The following is a 15,532-nucleotide window of genomic DNA, read 5'->3' as shown; positions in this document are numbered from 1 at the left end:
CAGCTCTTCCGTGCCTGCTGCGGGCTGGTGGGCTGCCCCTCTTTGGGAAGAAACATTCTTTCCTCCCTCTGTGTTGCTCCTGCGGGTCCCTCCAAGTGGGACCTCCCCAGTTCTGCCACCAGGCTGGGGAGACTCGTCCGATGTCTGTCACCGCCACCTCCGCTGTGTGGCCGTGACACTGACTGACCCGGGGCTGTCGCTGTCCCGCTGCCCACGGACAGCAGCTGCGGTGTCCCCGGGCAGGAGCATGGTGTGCCCTTCCATGGCATCCTCTCGCTGCCGCTGCTGCTCTCCGGAAAGCGCTCGCCATCGTCCCCTGAACAGAGCAGGGCTCTCGGCGAATACCTGCTCTGTGTCCCCGCCTGCGCTGCGGGTTCGGGCCGTGTCTTCAGAACCGGGAGCCCAGCTGGTCAGCGAGGGGCGACCACCGGCTGGCCGCTCGATGGGGCGGGAGCGTGGCCGGTCCTGTTCGTTCCTTGTGCAGTTCTCCCTCCGGTAACTCGGCGTTCCAGCCGGCCCGGCGCGGAGGGAGCGGCTGCCGCGCCGGCGGTGCCCGTGCGGGGTCTGGGGTCACCCATCCGGGCGCGACCGGGGCGGGCTCTGCTGAGCTTCGGGCGCGGCGTTGCCAGGCAACGGCCCCCGCCCCGCCCCGCGCTCCCATAGCTACCGAGGCGGGCGGCGGCCATCTTGGCATCGGCCATGAGCGGCTCCAGGGCGCGGGCGGCGGCGGCGGCGCCGGGGCCGGACAAGAAGCTGCCGCCGGGCTCCGCGGGGCCGCTCAGCCGCCTGCGGGGCCGACGCGGATCGGCCGAAGCGCCGCCACGGCAGCCCTGGACCGAGTCTGAGTTGTTGGCGCTGGAGACCGTCCGGCCCGAGCACGTCCTGGGGCTGTGCCGGGTGACGGAGAGTGAGTGCGGCGGTCCCCGGAGCCGGGGGCTGTGAGGGCCGGGCCTTGGGCCGGGGCAGCGGCGGGGGACGCGGCGGCTCGGGAGCGCTGCCCGCGGGGCTCGGGCTGCGCCCGCCGGGAGCGCCCGTGCAACTTCCAGAAAGTTTGGGGGCTTTTGTGTTGTCTGTGGGGTTTGATTTGTTTGAGGGTTTTTCTGGGTTTGTTTTTTCCTCTGGGCTACAGAACTCTGCTTTTCTGTCCCGATCTCATCCCTTTCTTGCTCTGCTACCTGGCACCTACCATGCCTTTGTTTCTCGCATCCTTAATTTTGTCCTGCTTTCGTGAAGCTTCTGCAAAACAACGAGCAGTCCATATTTTATCGGGCTGGGGCTAACAAAAAGGGAAATTGATTTGGTAAGTGGTCACAGGTGTTTTGAAATGTTACTGTATTTTTTCTGTCTCTTCTAGATTATTTGTGCAAACCTGAGGACAACATTTACAACATTGACTTCACCAGGTTTAAAATCCGGGACCTTGAAACTGGAACAGTACTGTTTGAAATTGCCAAGCCATCTGCCTCAGGTACAGCATGCAAACGTTGCAAGGGTAGAGTCAGAGAGCTGAGAGGCTGCAGTGCATGACCCATGCAAACCGAGCAGAAGGGTCCTTTGGTATATGTCTTGATGACTTAAAATCCTCTCCTTTAAGCATAGGATTGAGTTTATCTCTGCTGAGAAACTTGTGATAAAAATGTGATTATTGTTGGATGGGAGAGAACTATCGACTGGCAATCTTCCTTTTTTGGGCTGGTTATAATAGAGATTTGTTAATTTGCACTGGCAGTTGTGAGGGGAGGTATCCTGTGAGATTGAGGGAGGGGTGGCTCCAGAACTGGAGCCACCAAGGCTGGCCAACTGTCATGGCAAGTCTTTACTTTTACTTCATGCCAGTAGAAGTCTCAGACCAATTATTAAGTGTGTTTACATTCAGTCCCTAAGCAGTAGGCAGCTTGTCCTGATACACCCACTAGGCAGTATCACCTGACGTGTACGCTACGAGCAGGGTAACTCCAGGCTGGTGCGTTTTCTAGAGCACGATGAAGAGGATGAGGATGAGGGCAGTGAGCTGGACGCGAGTGCAGGTCGCTTTGTTCGGTACCAGTTCACCCCAGCGTTCCTCCGCCTTCGGACTGTTGGAGCAACGTGAGTATGAGTTCATGGAGAGAGGGAGAGCTGGATGTTTACAGAGTGGTACTTGGCAGTTTATGGCAAAACTGGGGAGAGCCTATCTTCGACTACAAATACCAAACTCTCTGTAGAGAACTCTTGTGTAGCCTCATGCCCAAGGCTCTGCTCTTCCCAATCGCTGTTTCTTTCCTAATGCTTCCATGCAGAGTGGAATTCACAGTGGGAGAAAAGCCAGTGTCAAACTTCCGAATGATTGAGAGACATTACTTCCGAGATCGCTTGCTGAAGAACTTTGATTTTGATTTTGGTTTCTGCATCCCCAGTAGCAGGAACACATGTGAACACATTTATGAATTCCCTCAGCTCTCAGAAGACCTTAGTAAGTACCTCCTTTTCCACAATGAGTGATGTTTTGTTTGTGTGTGTGTCTGCTCATTCTCTCCCTCTGCTTGTGAAAGAAGTTGTGACTGGGATTGAGGGGCCAGGAACAAACAGATACAGGTTTTCAGTTTAGCAATGTGTAATCTTGTCTGACTTAGAGGTTTATGCTGCAAAGTCTCCTTTGAAAATGAAAGCCTAAGACAACCTGTGCTGAGTTACAGGCTGCAAGAATTTATCAAAGTTACAGGGCTGACGTGCCTCATGCCTCATGGTGTAGCCCAGAAGAAAACAAAACACCGAAGAAAGGGATTTTTTCATAGCCATCCATCTGTTTTCTGCACTTGCTTGTTAGGGCTAGAGCCTCCTGCTTTGGAACAGAATTGGCTCTCCCTGAGGTCTGTTTTTAAGCCTGCTAAGATCTGTGCAAATACAAGATTGCACAGGGTATGTTTGTCCTCGGGGGTTGGATAGAGCAGAGGCACAGGGGCCCTTCTGGGGCTGCCTGGCTCTGAGGTAGGTTTGGGGTTTTCTTCCTGCCTGTGTACGTGTGGGGAGTGCCACAAACGAGCTCCTTCTGCTTAAAGAAGTGCTGGCTGCTTGGCTCCACTCAGTTTCTAAGGTTATTTTGAGTAAGGTTACTTGATTCCCCCTGTGTTTGCTTTTGACAGCACTTATCCTGTGAACAGGTAGAAAGGAAAGGGCAGGCTGCAGCCTTTGAAGTGTGCTCAGCAGAGCAGTTTGCTTCTCTTCCTTGGGAAGGGCAGAGCATCAGCCTTGTAAATCCAGTGGAGCTGGCAGAGTCCTTTTTATCCTGACTGTGGCTGGCTGTTGAATGTAATGGAGCTTTCTCTTTCACAGTCCGTCTGATGGTTGAGAACCCGTACGAGACGCGCTCGGACAGCTTTTACTTTGTGGACAACAAGTTGATTATGCACAACAAGGCCGACTATGCTTACAATGGAGGACAGTAATCATTCTGTCTGCTGGATGCTGTGATGCCCTTAACCATTCCAGATGTGCAGGAGTGGACTGGAGTTGCTGTCTCGTGCAAAAAGGCTTCTTGCCAAACTTTTTCTCTGTGCATGAGGCTGAGGACATGAAGCAAAGACGACAGCTCCTGAAAGGAAATCTCCCTGCAACACCTCTCTGTCTGACACTCAGCGTATCCTGCCTCTCTTTCTCTGTTCCTGGCTGTCTTCTGGTAACCTTGGTTAGGTCAGTGATCAGAGGCACTCTTAGACCATTCTTGCTCTTAGTCTTTCTAGTTAGGTTGCACCTTTAGTGCTTCTGATGTTTCACCTCTTGGGCGAATATACTTTTTCAACAGATCAGGTTGTTTGTGTTAAGCTATTTCTTAGAAGGAAAATCCTAACCCCTTCAAATAGTCAGTGATGCTTGAAGAGCTGATCTTTTGTTCAGTTGGATAGATCTCTTCAGTGGCAGTGGTTTTGTTTGTGGCATGGCTGACATTGTTTTTTAGGGTGCATCCCAATATTCTTCAGTAGGAAAGAGACTAATTCAGCTTCTAATCAGCAGGAATATTCCATATGCCTCTGGAGGCCTGAGCTGCCCCTAAGAACATTTAATCTCTGTTTTGCCAGAGATTTCACTCGAGATACAAGGTAGGGGAAAAAGGGGGCTAACCCTCTGATAACATTCCTCTTTGAGCTTTTGTGAGCTAACTATCGAATTTTGGAGCTCAGGGGTCAACCTTAGAGCTGAAGATAATCTCTCTGTATTTACCATTTCTCCGTCTTCCCTTTGTATTGAATTTTGGCCCTTGCTACAGAATGTATTGGTTTTTAGGTGGACAGCACATTGTCAGCCTGACTAGGGTGGAGGTGTCACTCTAGTGGGGCTTAGAGGAAAAAGGGAGAATGTGGAAAATCACTTGAAAACTTAGTAGGAAGCAGAGCTTCCTAGACTTCAGTGTATACTTGTAAACCTGACTGGTCTGTCAGAGTTGCTGTGAGCAGCACCAGCTCGTTTTCTTTGTTGCAGTGGAGATAATAGTACCTAAAAGCTTCCCAGGTCAGATTACTCAGAGTGGGATCCTTGGAAAGTGAGAATGTACATGGTTCTCTTTTCATTGTTCCCATCACTGCTCTGCCGGCTCAGCTGCTGATTTATGGTGTAGGAAGTCACGCTGCCAAGGTTGATACCACAGCTGTGTTTGTCATCTGGCAGTGGGAGATGGCATCACGCAGTGGAAGGGGAGGACCTGAGTCTTGCCAGTAGCTATGCTGGGGCCCAGCCCCAACTGCAAAATCTCAGCTATCAGACCCCTGGTTTGCCACTTTTCCTGTCTCTTGTTAGGAGAGTTGTGTCTAGACTGGTGGCCTTTCCTAATACTAGTTCCTTCTGTTCTTGAGATGGTTAAAACCTAACTCTTGGATGGTTACCTGTTACATTAAGAGGGATTCAGCATAGTTTGTGTTTTAGCAGGATTGAGTGGGGTGGACAGCAGAGCCTAGAGCCTGTTAATGCACAGACTGCAATAGGAAACCACTGCCTTTACTTCCAGATTAGTGAAAGCTGCTTTGGCATGGAACATCAGCTGGCATCAGAGTAAGCAGTGAGAGTGTGTGGGGTAGCAGCCATGAAAGAATCTCCAGCTCTTAGGAAGATATTTAATTATCATTAACCACAACAAATGACCTGGTCTGGGTGGAGCATTAATCATGAGCAACCACAACAAATGTCTTGAGAATGTGGAGGGGCAAGGTCTGCCTGATGGAAAGATGAAGAACAATTCTGCCACCATCGTTCCCCTCCAGCATCTCCACAGGCACTAATGGAATCTTTTTTAGGATCTTCAGGTTTAGTTAAAGCTGCTGGTGAGGTGGAGCTCAGTGAACACCTTCAGCAGCCCTCATGCTGTGCCTCTGAGGTGGGAAGCCTTTGCTTTAGGTTACTCACCACAAGGCAGAACTGCCTGGAAGTGTGCTTTTCATCCTGAAGTGTTCAGAAATAGTGTCTGAAGAGCTCACTAGTTACTCCCCGGCAAATTTTAGCACATTGAGCTTAGTTTTGTATGTGGTATAAACCCAGGTGCCTTGAAAGTTACTTTTATCACATTTTCTACGTGAAGCAACCTCTCGCTTTTCTTACGAGTGTGACGGTGCCCATCTGTTTCTCTTGTCACTCTAAAGGTTCCTCAAGGGCGGATGGGCTCGTGACCGGAGCGGACGGACGCGGGCGGGGGCGCGCACGGGCGATGGGAGCGCGCACGGGCGGCGCGCGCCATCTAGCGGCTGCTGGCGGCGGGAGCGCGCTGCCGGGGTTGGGTCCGCTAGGAAAAGGGAATTCCTGTCCTTGGCCATCGGCCGGAGACCAGGAAACGGCACTGAAGCGGTTGCTTTCACTCTGGTGAATGTGTCGGCTATTCAGCAATAAAAGGGAGAGCTGGAGGAGAACCGGGACACTCGCAGGCAGCAGTAGCACCCTGCGGTTTTTAGCTGGGTTTGTTTGCTTTGCCAAATCAGAAGATCTTTGCCCTAAAATCATGCTGCAGGAAAAAGAAAGTCCCTACAAGAGGGCAACCCTGCACTGAAAAAGTTGATTGTAAACCAGAAAGTCAGGGATTTCCAAACTCCCGTTTCTACTTTAATAGCTTCCCTAGGATTCATTTTCTCTTAGGTACTTTCTATAAAGCCTCTTATCTTTGTGGCAGGGATGATGTCTTTGGTAAATAATGGTTTAGCAGACCAGTTTTCTTCTGAAGTGTGTGCTATGGTGTTTCAATGATGGGTCAAAGCTACTCATGCCAGTGAGCTTGGAAGAAATTCCACTGGGATCACATCCTTGACAGGTGGATGGTCAGTCCTAGCCTGGTGCTGCAGGCAGAGTAGATGCTTTCAGTGTCAGTTGGAGTTTGAGCAAGGGAAAAGATGTCAAAGACTACTCTCAGGTTGAGCTGGAAGAAGAAAGAAGTTGGGACCATACTGAGTTCTGCTGAAAGCTTCAAAAAGAAAGGGACCAAACCCACAAACTCATAGTATGTTTTTTCCAGTATTTGTCCTCTTAGTACCAGGACCTCTTTTTCCTATTTTTGAGGCAAGGGCTTTGGATCCATGCCAGCAAACTTCCTGGAGAGCTATTTTCATACCTTGAGTGTGGAATACATACAGCACCTTGTGAAGGAAGGTCATCTCTCGTTGTATGGACTGGGTACTTCTGTCCTTGTCCTCTGTTTTTGGTAGGAAGTGTCTTCTTTTGTGTGTGTACTTGAGGATTTTCAATGCCTCTTGTTGCAGAGAAGCAGCAGCCTCTTCTCTGGTGCTTGGGGATGCTTATTCCATTATCTGAGGGTTCAGGAAGAATAAAACAAGTGTTTAGCAGTCAGAAATGAAGGAGGAAGGTGGTGGTGAAGCAGTGAGCTCCAAATGTAGCAACTCCACTTCTCAGCTGTGTTTCATCACGTCATCTTCAGCTGTTTCCCAGTCTTCTGCGCTGCTGTCCTGTGACATGGAGCTGCTTTGTGCTACCCCCGAGCCTGGCTCGCTGTTGGCTGTGACCCTCGGACATAAACACTGCCATCTCGTGTCCTTGACGAGGACAAGGCTGAGTGATGGCAGCCTGGCAGAGTCAGCACCTCTTCCTCTGCAGCAGCAGGAAAATGAACACCAGCAAACGCCCTCTCTGCCTGGATCCCGGCGCTGTTACAGGACATGTATTTATATCTCTCACAGTGTGGCCTTGGGGCTGCTGGCACATGGACTCCCCTGTGCTGTCCCCTTCGGACCTGCTCCCGTGGCCGTGGCAGCGCCGCGGGGCTGTCCTGGTGGCCGGGGTGTCCCCGCGGTGCCGCTGTGTTTGTACCCCCATGGTTTTGTCACCAGCAGTAGGAATAAAGGACCTTCCTTTCCTTTTAGCTCCTTTCTTCCCTTCTCTCTCCTCGCAGCGCGGCCCGGGCCGCCGGGGGGCGGGGCCAAGGGCGGGGCCGGGCCGCCGGGGGGCGGGGCCAAGGGCGGGGCCGGGCCGCCGGGGGCGGGGCCACCACGGGGGCGGGACCGGGCCGCCGGGGGGCGGGGCCAAGGGCGGGGCCGGGCGTCACGCTCCCACAGGCGGCGCGATGGCGGCGGCGGCGATGGCGGCGGCCGTGTCCCGCTGCGGGGGCGGCGGAGCCCGCCGGGGTGAGGGCGGCGGGAGCGGCTCCGCTTTGCTGCGGCTGCTCGGGGGGCCGCGGGGCAGGCGGGAGGGGCGGGAAGAGGCCGCGGCCTGCGCGGGAGGTGGCGTCCCGGTGCCCTTCAGGGCCTGCCTGGGGCGCGTCCCCTCAGGCGCGGGAGTGGCGCCGCCCTTCAGCCGGGCCGCGGGCGCTGTCCCGGAGTGTGGGGACGCCCGGAGCCCCTCACGGGCCGCGCCCAGCCCTGGCCCGCTGTGAGGGGCAGCGGCGGCGCTGAGTCCCCTCCCCGCTTCCAGCGCTGGCCCTGCGGTGCCGCCGGCTGCACACCGTGTACCAGAGCGCCGAGCTGCCCGAGACGCACCAGATGCTGCGGCAGACGGTCCGCGACTTCGCGGAGAAGGAGCTGATGCCGATCGCAGCGCAGCTGGACAAGGAGCACCGCTTCCCGGCCGAGCAGGTGGGTGCGAGCCTTGGGATGGCACAGGCAGAGACCCCGTCCTGCTGCTCTGGGGCCGGACCGCTCGGCCGAGGCAAAATGTACATCCAGCTCCGGTTTAGCACAAAATTGGAGCTTAGATCAACTCGTTGCTCTGAATGTGGACGTTGTATTTCTCACGGGGCATTTCAAGCTCTTCACTCGTGTTTCTCTGTATCTGGCTTTAGTACCACTGATTTTTTAGTTCTCTTACTAACTTACCTGTGAGCTGTAATACAAATGATAAAATTGATTTATAAAATTAAATACTTTTACAGACTGCACATAGTGGTTTATGGTGAGGAAGCATAGATGATGGGAATGCATTTCAGGTGATGGAAAAAAGTGATCAGGAGGTACATGCTGCTCATCCTTTGGAGCTGTAAATAAATTGAAATTCCAGCCAAACCAGTGATTTCTCCTGTGGAAAGACATACCACTGTGCATGTTAAGCAATGAAATACAAAGCTCCAGCAAAACAGATCATGTTACATTAGCCAAGGGACTCCAGGAAAACACTGTCGCAGGCATGAGAGTTTTGTCACATTTCTCTTTCTCGTAAGGCTTAAGTATGGTAGCAAGGAAAGTCACACTTACCTACCCTAAGGAAGAAAATAACTTTACTCCTTACTGTTCTCATCTGAGAATTTTAGATTTGATTCTGAGTCTTTTGAATGTGTAGGGGAAAATTCAAGATGCAAACAAATGTTTAATAAGATAAAGCAACATATATATAACATATATATAACATATATATATCAGTGGCTGCTTGTTAATCTTCTGGTTTTAATGTGGAGAATTGGTGTTTTGGGTGCCCACATAGGATGGAAATTATTTATCTAAAAATTCTCCCTGGTTGCTCTAAAAGTAAGCAGAGGCTTGTGGTTGCAAAGCAAAGGGTCTGGCTGTGAAACTTGGGGTAGATTGCAATGTAACTAATAAAAAAATTCTCTGGAAAGCAAGATCTGGCTTTATTTGGAATGAAAAACATCATCTTGCATCACTGTTTTCTGCAGTCATTCATTCTGTAAAATTCTTCCCTTGTGCAGTCCTAGGCTGAAGCCTCAGCAGACTCAAAGGTAAAGTTCTGATAATTTTTATCAGCTAGATTTCCCGTTTCTACTGACAGGAGACATGCAAGGGTAGAGCTTTGGTGGGAGGCTGAGGAAATGCTGGTGGAATTCTGTCTCCCCATTTTACCTTCAGAGGGCTCCCCCCTTCCCAGTACTGAAGAGAGCTCTTTAAACAAGCAAGAGCCTAAACATCAGTCCCTGTGTACAGCTCGTGCTGAAGGACCTGGGGACACTTGGCAGTTTGTTCAGACTCCCATTTCACCAGGAGCTGTGTGCATCTTTTCCTCTCGTGGCGTGTCTGTCTGTGTCTGCGGCACGCTGGTGCTGCAGGGGCTGTGACTGTCTGTTCCCCTGTGCAGGTGAAGAAGATGGGTGCCCTGGGGCTGCTGGCCATGGACGTGCCAGAGAAGTACAAAGGAGCAGGGCTCGACTACCTGGCCTATTCCATCGCCGTGGAGGAGATCAGCAGGGGCTGCGCGTCCACCGGCGTCATCGTCAGCGTCAATAACGTGAGGGACGGGTGGTGGTGGTGTGGCACGGGGGTGCTGGGAGGGCTGCATCTGTTCCTCTGGACGGTCCTGGGGTGCTGGAGAGCACCCTAGGGAGTTACCTGGTTGGCTGGACCTTCAAGAGGCACTAACAACACTAAATTCTTAAAGTCCCTGTATTTAGGGCCGATACTCAAGTTTGGCTCTGAAGAGCAGAAGCACCAGTGGATCGCTCCTTTCACCAGTGGAGAGAAAATTGGATGTTTTGCCCTCAGTGAACCAGGTGATGTGACTGTTACCATATCTGTTGCAAAACCTGTGGGGTAGCTTCTTTCTTTGGTCAGGATTAGGATGGACTTTTGGTCTTTGAAACTGGAACAATTTGTAGAAGGGTGGTTTATAGCAGTTCTGTGTGAGTGAAGTCTCAGTACGCAGGGTATGAACTGCTATCCTCTGGTCCCTGCTGAAAATACTCACTGTCTGTGTGAGCAGAGCTCTGCACACACCTTGCACACGTGGGCCTTTCCCTGTCCTGTGGGAGGAACAACGGGGACAGTGGCACAGTTTGTGCTGTGAGCTGATGAGGTGCAGGTGTGGGGTGGGTTTGCCCCCAGTGTGTCCGGATCACCTGAGGTTTGGTTGGTGCTGCTTTGCCCAGGGAACGGCAGCGACGCCGGCGCTGCCTCCACCGTGGCGCGCCTGGATGGGGACGAGTGGGTGCTGAACGGCACCAAGGCCTGGATCACCAACGCCTGGGACGCCTCGGCCACCGTGGTGTTTGCTACCACCGACAAGTCCCTGAAGCACAAGGTGTGATAGTTTGTATCAGTCAGGAGAAACTGGTGGGACTGAGGGAGTTGGGGAGAAGCACTCTGCCACAGCTGGGCCTGTTTTTGGAGCTGTGCAGGCATCGAGCAGAGGAGGGGCTGATGTGTGCTGGTTTTATTCTCTCTCAGCTCTGCCCTCCCTCCTCCTGGTTACTTGGACATGTGGCTTCTATGTAAAATGGAGGGTGCCTTTGACAGGCAAGGAAGTGGGAAGGTAAGAAGACACCATTTTTAAGAGTTTGGGTCTTGTTGCAGGGCATTAGTGCATTCCTGGTTCCCATGCCAACACCTGGGCTGTCACTGGGGAAGAAAGAAGACAAACTGGGAATCCGAGCCTCTTCCACTGCCAACCTGATATTTGAGGACTGCCGGATACCCAAGGCCAACCTCCTGGGGCAGGCAGGAATGGGCTTCAAAATCGCCATGGTAGGAGAGGGCTGGGGGCAGCTGTGGGTGTGTACAGCCCTAGCTCCCAAGGTTACTGTTTCATAAACCATTCATAAACCAGCGGCAGTCACTTCAGTGGGACTGCTTGCATAAGCTGTTCTCTGTCATGTTAAGCTGTTAACCCTTCTTGCCAACATGGGAGGAATCATTCCTAGAGCTTGATGAATGTTTAATTTACACAGATCTTTGACAGCACTTTTATTGTGGCAGTTCTTAGCTGGAGTAGTGCTGATGCCACTGAGCTGCTGTTTCAACAGAGGCAGTATATTTTAATTTTTCTTCTTTCCCAATCCTCTGTACCTCTGTACCCATAGATAAAGGGAAAACATGGCATTTCCCCAGGTGAATACAGTGGCAGAGGAAGGTTGTCCTGGAGGCCCAGGACAACTTCTGGAGAGTGTCCCAAGGTGAATGACAGCTGAGTTATGGTATGCATGTGACCTCTGAGGAGGAGCAAGGCAGTAGGGAACAGCTTTGTTTTCTGCAGTGAAGCACTGTCCTGTGAGAGTGGTCACTGCTTTCTCTGGAGGGGCAAAACACCCTTTGTTGGCCTGACACTTTAGGCCAAGCAGAGCCCATTCCATTATGTCCAGAACTAAAAGTGGTTGGTGTCTGAGGGATTCTTTAAAAGACCTTCAGCCTAGGGTTGGGAACATGAAGCCTTTTCTCCCTGTGCTGTGATTTCTTCCTGTGCAGGAGGGGCAGAGCAGGTGTTTGTACTGTCAGGTAATTGGGTTCACTAATCAGTTTGAAAAATGCTTTCACATGTATGTCCCAACAATGAGGGTAAAAAAGGAAAACTGACGAGATTTCCAAAGTAAAATCAGCTGCAGAGTGAGGTGGGTCTGCCTGAAGAGCTCTTTCCAGCCCCTTGCAGAGCAGATCCTTGTTGAGCTCTTTCCCTTATTTTGCCGCCTCTTGTTTTCTCCCAGCTAATAAGCAATCCCTCTCCTTTCTCCTTCTGTTGTTGAGCTCCTGCCTTCCCTCTGCAGTGGCAGTGCCTGTTACAGCTCTCTTCTCCTGGATACCTGGGAATATTCTGAGTTGAGGAGGTCTCTGACCAGAGGATTCTAAGGCTACAGCAGCTTTCCAGCAACACCAGAAATGTGCATGTACTGTCCTTGGTCAGGTATGGCTTGACATATATATTTCATGTCTTTCTCAGCAAACTCTGGATGGAGGAAGGATTGGTATTGCCTCACAGGCACTTGGAATAGCACAGGCAGCTCTGGACTGTGCTGTGGATTATGCTGAGAAGAGAATGGCCTTTGGGTCACCCATCACAAAGCTCCAGGCAGTGCAGGTATGAGCTGGGCACACGGGGCAGTTCCACAGGGGGCTGGTGGAAGGTCTGTGTGTGCTCTTGGGCATGGTATCAGGCACACAGTACACTTTGTACTGTCTGTGATAAACAGGGTGATAATTCTGTTTTCAAATGCTGTTAAAACTAATTGCAGAGGCTCCTTTTCCTTAGATAGCCACAGGGCTGGGAGAATTCAGCTGTCCCCTTGTGCAGGCAGAGGCCTGGACCAAAGGCACTGTTTGTGTTTGTTGTTGCAGTTCAAGCTGGCAGACATGGCTGTGGCCTTGGAGGGTGCACGCCTGCTCACCTGGAGAGCTGCTATGCTGAAGGACAATGGAAAGCCCTTCACTAAGGTATCCCCAGCCCTTTGTCCAGCAGCCACAGCACAGGACACAGCTCAGGGCCAGGAAAGCCCAATCCTTAGAGCACTGCTGGGCTGTAACTCAGGGCAGCCCCCTGGGTTCAGGCTGTAGGCCAGGGGAGGGGTGGCTGCTCTCAGCTGGCACCATCATCAGGCCTGTCTCTCTGCACAGCTGCCCTGGCAGCATTCAAGCCCCTCCTGCAGGTGAGGGGTTCCTTTTTGTGACAGCTGCACCCTCAGTGATGTTTTCCTTCCCCAAAGGAAGCGGCAATGGCCAAACTGGCTGCATCAGAAGCTGCAACGTCCATCGCTCATCAGGTAACTCAACTGACAACTCTGACATATGTCACGTGGGAAGGGATTTTGGATGTCTCACAAGTGCTTTGAGAAGGTGGGATGGAATTTACTAATTTATGTTTGAAACACACCAACCAAGCAAACAACCATCCCTGTGGCTGAAGCTGATTAGCACAACCATCTTCACAGGTTATGGGGAAGTAGGAGGATGGCAGGGGTTTATACTGGCCTGTGGCAGCTGTATTTAAAGTGGCCTGTGTCTGCTGCTGTCCAGAGCAGTGGCAGTTTTAAGAAGGAGCAGCAATGTGGTAGAGAGCATGGAGCCAGCAGTCATCACCACTGCACCTGGATGGGATCCTCTGTTTAGTGTTCCCTGTCTTTACTGAAAGCATCTTAGAATACAGACCACTACCAATACCTCTGAAGCAGTAACTGCCCACGTGGAATACCCATGTTGCTGTTCTGCAGATCAGTCCTGTGTACTCCTATGGTCACAAATGGCCTGCAGTCATCCCCACGTGTCCCGCCCTCCCCATCATGCTTGCAGTGGGCTCAATTCCTCTTAAAAAGGCTGTGTGTGTCTGTGTGCATTCTGTGGAAGAGATTTCTTGAGCCCACTTCGTTTCCAAGCTGCTGCCTTTGTTCCAGGCCATCCAGATCCTGGGTGGGATGGGCTACGTGACAGAGATGCCGGCGGAGCGCCACTACCGCGACGCTCGCATCACCGAGATCTACGAGGGGACCAGTGAGATCCAGAGACTGGTGATTGCAGCCCAGCTGCTCAGGGCCTACCGAGGCTGAGCTGGAGCAGCCGCTGCCCCAAGTGCCTCAGAATGGTGCACACTGATGGAGTCTGACCCTCTTGAATGAGCCTGTTGATGGAGGTTTTCCCCACCAATGAGTAACTGACCCTCTAGTTAAAATGTGCTGATTCTTCTTTGGACAAAGTATGGCGCACAGAGGCTGGACTGAGGTTTGTAAGTGATGGCTGTGAGTGCAGGAAGGAGGAGACAACCTGTGCTCACAGGGCAGCCTGGGGCTTTTCCTAAACTGGACTGCTGGAAGCAGTAGTTTGGTAGTGGCAAAAAGACAGCACTTGCCAGCCAGTGCCTGTTTTGCTAAATTTGTCACTACATGGCACTGGATAACCAGTGCCAGAGTGAGAGGTGCTGAGAGCCATGACCCCTGTGCCCTGCTTCAGGCTGCTGGTCACATGCCTCTGCAGATCAGGCTTCAGTGGAGTTCAGGTGTGGGATGCAGCTGTGTGTGAGCCCCTAATGGCAGAGCCTGGGCTGAGGTGATCCCTGCAGCAGGGCCCTTCTCACTTCCAGCAGGAGAGAAGCCAGACAGGAGGACATGCAGGGACAACCCACACACACAGAGGGCTCTGAGCACAAACTGTGGTTGCTCTCTGCATAGATGTGAAAACACAGATCAGAAAAGATCCCTCGATATGGGCCAGCAGAGGCCAGCACCTGCTCACTCAGCTGCTCTGGGATGTAGGGATAGAAGCAGAGGACAGCAAAGCTGCAATGCCTAGGACTACTTTGTGGAAAAAAAAAAAAAAAAAGCCACCACGAAAACACCTCTGCTTCCAAGTCTGCTTCTCCAAGATGGGGAAAAAAAATCTCCCTGCAGGAAAGGAAGTGCCTGATAGGGCAGTAACAGCTTTTAATCTCTACGTGTTTTGGGCAACGAGGCAATGAAGAGATGACATGCAAACCTCAGCAGTAGCACATCCTCAATCGGTGATCATTGATAAGACATTAACTTTAGAAGTGTCAACAGCCAAAGGAAAAGCTCTGAACTCAGGAGAAGAGGGAGAGGATTAAGACTAGAGCCTGTATGGTCCAGTCCGCCTCCTTGTCCAAACAAGTACACTAGAGGGAAATGGTTATTTTTCTGTGGTGCCTTTTATTTAGACTTGTGTGCAGAGAAGAGCTTCTGTTACACAAGAGAGCAGAGAAGACAAATAAAACCTGATTTTAAAGGACCACCACTCCCTCACCTTTTTTTTTAAATGCAGATGTGAATTAATTTAGAGTAATTTCTTCCCATCACAAGACAGAGGAGCAGAAGCCAGCAGGGCCTGCGTGCACCAGTGGGACCAGTTCTCAGTGATGTCAGTCATCCCTGACAGCCCTGGGGGGCAACAGCGTGTTGGGGCAAGAGCCTCAAGTGCTGAGTTTCTCCCTGTTGTTCTCCCATGCATAAGGATTGACAGAACTTGCCAGGCAGGGCATTCAACAGGATCATTCCTACTGGAAAACCATTCCAGTGATGGTGAATGTGTTGTAAATTATGGAGGGCTTCTCTGGATGAAGCTTGATTTCAGCCTGTGTCACCACTTTGATTGCTGCAGGCTCACTTCTATGATGGATGGCACCTGAACATGTGGGATACTGTTTTACACTAACTTCTTTCAGCCACCCAGGTAGAACAGGAGCTGCAGGGCCGTGAGGAGTTCAGCAGTGCAGAGTTCCTGCTGTGCTGTGCCCCAGCTGGATCCCCAGTGAGCCAGCACAGTCAGTCACTTCTGCCCTCTCCCCTCTGGTCCAGGTGCTTCTGTCAGCTCTGCTGTGCTGTCAGTGCTTGCTGCCTGCCTCTCCTCACCCTCAGCCGCCCTCATTCCCTGCTCTAATTTGCTGCAGTTCAGAGTGAAACATTCCCTGTTACTCCTCC

The 15,532-nt window shown here is 51.9% G+C and overlaps 2 protein-coding genes across 2 annotated transcripts; both read left to right on the top strand.

Moving 5' to 3' along the window:
* Positions 1–699: 699 nt before the first annotated feature.
* UNC119B (unc-119 lipid binding chaperone B) lies at positions 700–7,321 on the top strand. The gene is made up of 5 exons (XM_066331288.1): positions 700–907; positions 1,355–1,468; positions 1,977–2,088; positions 2,280–2,452; positions 3,313–7,321. The coding sequence occupies exons 1-5, from the start codon at positions 700–702 to the stop codon at positions 3,423–3,425; spliced, it is 720 nt and encodes a 239-aa protein (XP_066187385.1). The 3' UTR covers positions 3,426–7,321.
* A 176-nt stretch (positions 7,322–7,497) lies between these two features.
* Positions 7,498–14,843, top strand: ACADS (acyl-CoA dehydrogenase short chain). Its single transcript, XM_066331287.1, has 10 exons — positions 7,498–7,589; positions 7,876–8,036; positions 9,487–9,636; positions 9,787–9,898; positions 10,274–10,425; positions 10,698–10,868; positions 12,055–12,192; positions 12,450–12,545; positions 12,815–12,871; positions 13,499–14,843. The coding sequence occupies exons 1-10, from the start codon at positions 7,529–7,531 to the stop codon at positions 13,649–13,651; spliced, it is 1,251 nt and encodes a 416-aa protein (XP_066187384.1). The 5' UTR covers positions 7,498–7,528; the 3' UTR covers positions 13,652–14,843.
* The last annotated feature ends 689 nt before the right edge of the window (positions 14,844–15,532 follow it).

Source organism: Sylvia atricapilla, chromosome 17 (genome assembly GCF_009819655.1).
Source record: "Sylvia atricapilla isolate bSylAtr1 chromosome 17, bSylAtr1.pri, whole genome shotgun sequence".
NCBI classification, from domain to species: Eukaryota; Metazoa; Chordata; class Aves; order Passeriformes; family Sylviidae; genus Sylvia; species Sylvia atricapilla.
The sequence above is the reverse complement of the archived record's forward strand: the minus strand, read 5'-3'. Positions and strand labels throughout refer to the sequence as shown.